The sequence below is a fragment of the Brachyistius frenatus genome, unplaced genomic scaffold (assembly GCF_029030835.1).
Source record: "Brachyistius frenatus isolate BFR_SWC_R1_liver_20210118 unplaced genomic scaffold, ASM2903083v1 Contig_224, whole genome shotgun sequence".
Taxonomy (NCBI): Eukaryota; Metazoa; Chordata; class Actinopteri; family Embiotocidae; genus Brachyistius; species Brachyistius frenatus.
Window position 1 is genome coordinate 306,641 of NW_027210823.1, and position 8,417 is coordinate 315,057.

Genomic DNA, 8,417 nt, shown 5'->3' on the forward strand with positions numbered 1-8,417 from the left:
CAGATGTGCGGTGGAGAGCAGCATTGTGGGATGAAGCTGCTCAGAGGTGTCGGACCTTCTGTTGTTCTGCAGGCTGATCTCCTCCCAGAGCCGTCTGCAGGTGGACGATGTAGGCCTCCTTCTCCGACAGCTTCCTGTCCCTCTCCGTCAGCATGGCGTCCATTTCCTCACCTCGTTGCCGCCGTGACTCCAGCTCCTTCCTCTGGGACCATTTAAACACAATGTTAGTTACACAATAAAGATTTAAAGCAAAAATAAGATTCAAACATTACTCAGAAGGAACTGATTGTTCCTCCGTGTAGCATCTAACACCTGAGAGACACTTATTCACCTGCAGAGCTCCAGACTCTACTACTGACATGTTCTTCTTCTAACTCCTCATGTTGTTTAATGGAGGCTGGCAGGCAGCTTTAAGGTGCATTACCGCCACCTTCTGACAGGAGTAACACATTACAACCAGGCGGGGCAAAGGACAGTGCATGTACTCTTTGATTTTCTATATTTTAATGACTATTTGAAGTCCAAACACCTGAAACAAAAATTAAAAATCCACTGATGTGTTTAATGTGGTTCTTGTAGTTTTGTTTTGGGATTGTAACGTGTTTCATGGTGATTTTACACCTGAAATAAATGGAATTAAACTGAATTAAATGTTGCTACGGTTACCGTTTTAAAAAGATGTCTCATCACTTTTCATCACTGATTCCTATTTTTCCAGTTAAAAACTTCTCTCTTTATTTCACACAGACTAATGTAAACTTAGTGTTCTGACATCTGATCCATTATAAAGTACAGAGCTTCCGTCAATCTGATCAACTCCTCTGAGGTGAATGAAGCATCTTTTCATGTTGGACCTGAACCAACATTACCTGGTTTTGCAGCTCCTCGTCTCTCTGGGTCAGCTGCTGCTCCAGTTCTTCCACTTTCTTCTTCAGCAGGACGATCTTCCCCCGACTGGCTTGTTCTCCTTCAGATGAACCCTGAGATGAAAACATGAAGACAGAACCGGAAACATTACATGAACATGAACCAGGACTCAGTGTGTTGGTGCTAGATCGGATCAGCCAGAGGGATGCACGCTCTAAACCCTCTGCTGCCGTGATTGGCTGTTTCACTGTCAATCAACTGGTCGCTATTTTTAATCAACCATCAGTGATGTCATCGTTGGTTTGTGAACGTTATGAATCCTCCAGTTCAGATTCTGTCCGTCACCATCTTTGATAGTTCGGAGCAGTTTGGAGCAGGAAGTGACCATATTTGGACGAGCTGGGGGAGGAGCCAGCGGTGGATCTGACCGATCTGATCGGAAACCTGACGATACTACATCCCGCCCACCGATAGCTGTAACCTGACTGCACCACAGACCTGTCAATCAAACAGACACGCCCCCAAAAACAGGTCTTCTTGAATCTTCTTTTCTAATGAATGAGGGATTATTTTCAGATGGACCTCCAGAAAACTAATAAGAAGGAGTGACTTTAGCTAACAACACCGAGATAACTGATGGACACATTTGATTCACTTTGGATTTGATGAGAGAAGTTGAATGGGAGTCTATGGAGCCGGAGGCTTTTTGGAGCCGACCTCTAGTGGCACTCGTTGGTATTGCAGCTGAAGACACTTCTGGATCAGAACCATTTTACAGACCTGAAGCTACGAACTCTTTTATATCCCCTCCCACAACATACCGACCAATCACAAGCAGAGCGATCCTCCCGCTGTTACGATCTAACACCAGCCAATGGTACATGTTACAGTGAACGTACATTGGAGGCTTTTTTCCTCCTAGTGGTCAAAATCACTTAAATCTGATTCAGAATCAACATTAAAACATAAAGTGTGTGTGTGTGTGTGTGTGTGTGTGTGTGTGTGTGTGTGTGTGTGTGTGTGTGTGTGTGTGTGTGTGTGTGTGTGTATGTACCTTCTTGCTGCGTGTCGGTGTACCAGAACCTCCCTGCTGTGTCTTCAGCTCCTCCAACTGTGTAGTGAGTGACGTCACCTTGGCCTTGTTCTGGAGACGCAGCTTGGACAGTTTGGCCTCACAGGCCTCCTTCTCCCCCTGAAGCACACAAAGACACAAAGACATGCAGTCACAGTCACGCAGACATGCAGTCAGCCCTTCATCTCTACGTCTCAGTGTTGGGGGACCCCATCAGCTGCATGAAGGTGAACTGTATCACTACATGAGTCTCCTGTAACTTAAACCAAACATCCACTGAAACATGGCCGAGCTCTAATCTCACATTCCTGTCTGTATCATCCTGCAGCTTTAATCTTTAAAGTGAGTCATGTGACCTCCGGGCTGGACTCAGACACTGATCTCTGCCAGCAGTGGGCAAATTAGATTTAAATGTGTGTCATGGCACGTGGAGTCACATGAGGTGAAGGCAGCGTCCGAGCCAAGATGGAGGACTCCGTCCGAGCCAAGATGGAGGACTCCGGAGGACTACGTCCTCACCTTCAGCTGCTCGTCTTTGGAGCGAAGCGTCGCGTCCTTTTCCCGGATCATCTCCTTCAGCTGCGAGACGAGCAGCTCAGTTTGGCTCAGCCGCTCCACCATCTCCTCCACGGCCACCTCCCCACCGGCACCAGCACCGTGGGGGGAGCCGGGGCCCTGAGGAGGTGAAGATCATGTGACTTTTCAATGCAAAACTTTATTATAACCAAACTGCAGACCCACGTTAACGTGAGCCATCTGAGGGAGCAAATATCAGTGAATTACAGCAGCAGGTGGCGCTACAGCAACAACTATTACATGAAGAGGTCAGTCTTGCTTTTAATGACAGAGGATGCTCGGATCCATATGCTAGTTCTTAATACTTTGATTCTTTTGCTGTGATACTACCAACATTTATGCCTCCATGTTTACATATTCCAATAAAATGCTGCGGTGTCAGACCAGCTTCAAGGTTCTTTAGGATGTGTTGGTCCACTGAATACAGCCGGTTCCAACATCAGTCCACAGAACAGGAGCGCTGATTCAAATCTACCAGATAACTCTCAAAATCTAAATGCTGAAACTCAATGTTCTGTTCAACATGTCAGATGTAAGAAGTATAATATATATATATTTAGTAATAAATATGTTCTGAGTGGCAGTTGGAGCGACCAGCAGCGTTCAGGCTGCAGAGTGGAGAGGATGGGGGTGGGGGGAGGGCAGGAAGTTAAAGCCCTGTGTTCAGCACTCTCTCCTAAAGCCTGTTTATCTGAGCATGAAAAACACTGCAGCGCTTCAGACGGCTTCTCTGACATCATCAGAGAGGTCAGAGGTCACAGAGACCGCCGACTGGATGACTCGGTAGTTTATGATCTCACTGGATCAGCAGTTTTCTATCATTTGATGGTTTATAGAAGAGAAACTCTTTTCTGAATACAGATGTGTTTTTTTCACACAGACCATCTTTGGTCTGGACCCTCACACCCAAATATGATCTGACAAAAAGAGGCAGAGTCAGTCCGGATGGAGCCGGGCCGCCGTTCGGTCTTTAATTATTAGACCTTTAATTATTATTAATTAAACCTTTATCTGTTTATTCTGTTGCTGTTTTGTTTGAGGAATATGGAGGAATTTGTTCATTTGTTAATGCTTTTATTTTGAAGGCGCTGGGCAGCTGGGCCCCTCAGGTGAATCTACAGGTATGAGGAGGCGGGAACAACCCGGACATGCTTTACTCTGTCTGCTGACAGAAATGTTTTTAAGGACAAACTGCCACGACTAAATATGGGCATCGTTCCTGCTGATAAAAGTAACACAACAACAACAGATGACCTTCAACAACAACAGATGACCTTCAATGAAACACAAGACAACATGTGTACTTACTGCAGAACCGGGCTCCCCCTCTTCACCGGAGAACCACTTCAGCATGGTTTCATCTGACCTAGAACACACACACACACAGTAAATTATTCAGTGTCCTCTTTTCTTCTGCAGCGTTCAGCTCTCTGATGGTTCAGGATTAATAATCCTTCAGTACAGAGAACCTGATTTTATGGTTCACACAGGGGCTTATATATAAATATATATATATATTTTATTTTTTTAATTTTTTATATACACATACATACACACACATACACACGTATATATGTATATGGGGTTGCAGCACCAACACTGGGTCTGAAGGGATCAGCAGGTCGTGGACCATCACAGACTGTTAGTTAAACTGGTTCATTGAAGACTTTCTGACAGCCCAGCTGGTTCTGACCGGACCGGTCCAGTTCCACACCGACAGGTGTGAAAGTGTACAAGACTGAACCGGCCAGGGCTCGAGGCCTGCTGTCATCAGACCCACGTGACACCGGAGGGAGATCCGGTCGGACCGGTTCTCAGGCTGTCTGCGGCTGTTCCTCCGTTTCAGGACTAACTTGTGTTTAATTCATATTTATTCACACCAACACACACTTCATTCATCTGATAGTGACGTCATTCATCTGATACGTAACGAACAGGTGAACTGTGCACCTGTTAAAGCGGAATCGGATGGCGGCTGTAAAACTGCAGTCAGGTTCAGATTGAAGTTAAACACGTGACTCAACACGTCTGCAGATTAGAATCAGTTTTTTAGAAACATAAATATTTCGGAGATAAAACCAGTGTTGCGTCACTAAAAGTTGTCCGCAGCCTAAGTGGACTCACGTACTTCGGCGTCCCGTCCCCCCAGCGGGCCCCGTGAGGGTCACGTACTTCGGCGTCCCGTCCCGTCCCCCCAGCGGGCCCGGTGAGGGTCGCGGTGGCGAGTCGGCCGGTTATCTCATCAAATACCGGCTCGAGCTAAACGCTAACCCAGCGAGCTAACTTTATCCGGCCAGCTATGTGGCTACATGCTAACTCAGCTAGCATCTAATTGCATCTTGTCCACTTGAAAAAATTTCGCCCCGTCATGCAACTCGTACCCGGATAAATATGACTTATAAGTGCTCACCGGGTTTACAACGTCATGAAGAATCCGTCTCAAACATCGCTACGTCGACAAAATGCCGTTAAATGACATTTTATTCCACTTGGCGACGGAATTAAAACCCGGACAGAAATGAGCGTCGGTCACGTTTGTCAACAGACGAACTGGGCGGAATCTGCGCATGCGCGGTGCTGTCACACTGATGGGACCCCGGAGGAACACCGGAAGCCCGTCCAAGAGTTTACGATCACCATCCGGTACAAAACGGAATAAATCGTGGGAGTGACTGGACTGACAGAGCTGCGGTAGAGACGTAGTAAACTCTTAGTTCATTAGTTGTGTTTTCTCCAGAATGGACCTGCTGTCCCGTCAAATGCTCATCAAAGATGCAACAAATACCAAGAGAAAAAGAGCCTTGTCACTTCCGGTTCGGTTTAAATGTCCCCGAGCGGTCCCGTAATGCTACTGGTCGTTTTAAAGGACCCGTCCAAGGTTTCTGACGTCAGCAAACAGTTTTTTATTTAATACACAATGAAAATACATGTTAATATTTTTAATTTATTAAAGCAAACAATAAAAATGGCCTTCCTTCTGTTTTAAATATTTTTAAAAAAGGAAATAGCTGGCTGATTTTTAAGAAATTAAATTTATATTCATATTTCTTCAAAATAATTGTTTGAAAAGTCAATACATGATTAAATGTTTTATGAGGCTTAATTCCATTTTAAGCAGTGCGGTATTAAGCTGTGTTTTTTAATCATGTATGTTGCGGTTTCAGATTAGAACCAACAGAACACGCCTCTTATAACCTTCATTCTATGCTGATAAAAACAACAATTCTTAGTTTGAGGTGAATATATTCTGATAAAAACCATCATTTCGAATATTATTTTCCATTCTGCCAACAGATGCTTCTAAATCCTCTGTGACCTTTTACCGTATAGATTTAGTCCTACAGATCTGAGGCTTTAAGGCTCTTTACCTCCCGCATGATGTCCTCTGGCTTCACAAACACAATACACACTTTTAAATATGTGTGTATACAACTGTCTAACAACATGAGTTGGATAAGAGTACAGCCAGTTATTGTGTCAGAAATTTAGTCCATGAAAAGGATGTTTGTCTGTGAGGACAGACGATGTGCCGGCAGGTAAAGAGTCTTACAGGCTAAGAATAGTCAGTTGGGCTAAATCCATCAGTGAAATACATATATATATATATATATACACTTGGATGAGTCGTCGCTACTCTCTCGGGGTAATTTTGGTCGGCCGGCCGCTCCTGGGAAGGTTCACCACTGTTCCGTGTTTTCTCCATTTGTGGATAACGGTTCTCACTGTGGTTCTCTGGAGTCCCAAAGCTTTAGAAATGGCTTTAGAACCTTTTCCAGACTGATAGATCTCAATTACTTTCTTTCTCATTTGTTCCTGAATTTCTTTGGATCTCGGCATGATGTCTATCTTTTGAGGATCTTTTGGTCTACTTCACTTTGTCAGGCAGGTCCTATTGAAGTGATTTCTTGATTGAGAACAGGTGTGTCAGTAATCAGGCCTGGGTGTGGCTAGAGAAATTGAACTCAGGTGTGATAAACCACAGTTAAGTTATGTTTTAACAGGAGGGGGCAAACACTTTTTCACACAGGGCCATGTGGGTTTGGATTGTTTTTCTCCCTGTCAGGAGTTCAGTTTTGTCCTCCATTTTGCCCCCGATCACCTCTCCTCCTGTGTCCCCTGTCTTTGTCTGTGGCCACGCCACTCACCTCCCGTGGCCACGCCCCCTCACCAGTCCCAGCAGATGCAGCCACTCATCCCTGATCACCACCTGCAGGTGTGCTGCATCTCCCTGATCACCTCCCCAGACTATATGTAACCTGCCCCTGCACAACTCTGGTTGTCGGTTCATTGTGTGTTTTGTTAGCCACCCATCCGTCTTCCGTCTGCTCCCCGTCCGTCTTCCGTCTGCTCCCCGTCAGCTCCCGGTCAGTCCTGTTCCTGTTCCCGTTCCTCCGGCCTCTGTGTCTCTTGCGGATATTCCCGGTCAAAATCACCAGTCGGTGGAGTTGCCCTCCCGGCTTGGAGGATTGTTGACGCCGTCCCTTCCGCTGGTCTGCCGGCTGCCTTGTTTCCCGTGTCCCCCTGGAGCTGTCGGTTGAGTTGCCCTCTCGACTGGACGTAGAGTGGACACGCTCGGTGCCACCTTTTTGGTTTGTAGTTTTTGTTTGTTTATTTTTTGGGACAATAAAGACAGTATTTTTGGAACTGATACCTCGAGTCTGTGTGCTTGCATTTGGGTCCTGGAAAAATAAACTCCACCTCATAACACTCCCTTAATAATAAAAACCTTCATTTAAAAACTGCATTTTGTGTTTACTTGTGTTATCTTTGATGAATATTTAAATTTGTTTGATGATCTGAAATATTTAAGTGTGACAGACATGCAAAAAAAATAAGACATCAGGAAGGGGGCAAACACTTTTTCACAGCACTGTAGTATAGAGTATAGAGTATATAGTATAGAGTATATAGCATATAGTATTAGTACAGAGTATATAGTATAGAGTATAGAGCATATAGTATATAGCATGTAGTATATAGCATATAGTATAGAGTATATAATATAGAGAATAGAGTCTATAGTATAGAGTATATAGTATATTGTATATAGTAGATAGTATCTGGCATAGAGTATATAGTATATAGTATAGAGTATAGAATATAGAGTATATAGTATAGAGCATATAGTATATAGCATGTAGTATATAGCATATAGTATAGAGTATATAGCATATAGTATATAGTATATAGCATGTAGTATATAGCATATAGTATAGAGTATATAGCATATAGTATAGAGTATATAGTACAGAGTATAGAGTATATAGTATACATCATATAGTATATAGTATAGAGTATATAGCATATAGTATATAGTATAGAGTATATAGCATATAGTATATAGTACAGAGTATATAGTATAGAGTATAGAGCATATAGTATATAGCATGTAGTATATAGCATATAGTACAGAGTATATAGTATAGAGTATATAGTATAGAGTATAGAGTATATAGTATATAGCATATAGTATATAGTATATAGCATATAGTATAGAGTATATAGCATATAGTATATAGTATATCGTACAGAGTATATAGCATATAGTATATAGTATAGAGTATATAGTGTATAGCATATAGTATAGAGTATATAGTACAGAGTATAGAGTATATAGTATATAGTATACAGCATATAGTATATAGTATAGAGTATATAGCATATAGTATACAGTACAGAGTATATAATATAGAGTATATAGTATAGAGGATAGAGTATATAGTATAGAGAATAGAGCATATAGTATATAGCATGTAGTATATATATAGTATAGAGTATATAGCATATAGTATATAGTATATAGCATGTAGTATATAGCATATAGTATAGAGTATATAGTATAGAGTATATAGCATATAGTATAGAGTATATAGTACAGAGTATAGAGTATATAGTATACATC

General features: G+C 42.7%; 1 protein-coding gene across 1 annotated transcript; it reads right to left on the reverse strand.

Moving 5' to 3' along the window:
* Positions 1-40: 40 nt before the first annotated feature.
* LOC138633517 (golgin subfamily B member 1-like) lies at positions 41-5,049 on the reverse strand. Its single transcript, XM_069719786.1, has 6 exons — positions 4,644-5,049; positions 3,824-3,881; positions 2,459-2,614; positions 1,922-2,059; positions 870-980; positions 41-202 (listed from the first exon to the last, which is right to left on the reverse strand). Exons 2-6 carry the CDS (start codon positions 3,866-3,868, stop codon positions 41-43), a joined length of 612 nt encoding a protein of 203 aa, XP_069575887.1. The 5' UTR covers positions 3,869-3,881; positions 4,644-5,049.
* Positions 5,050-8,417: the final 3,368 nt, after the last annotated feature.

What these genes read in the sequence shown, in the direction of transcription:
- LOC138633517 (XM_069719786.1), bottom strand. Translation starts at nt 3,868, where the DNA reads ATGCTGAAGTGGTTCTCCGGTGAAGAGGGGGAGCCCGGTTCTGCA. An exon ending in CACCGACACGCAGCAAGAAG is followed by an intron (nt 981 to 1,921) that starts GTACATACACAC and finishes TTTTCATCTCAG; the next exon opens with GGTTCATCTGAAGGAGAACA. An exon ending in ACGAGGAGCTGCAAAACCAG is followed by an intron (nt 203 to 869) that starts GTAATGTTGGTT and finishes AAATGGTCCCAG; the next exon opens with AGGAAGGAGCTGGAGTCACG.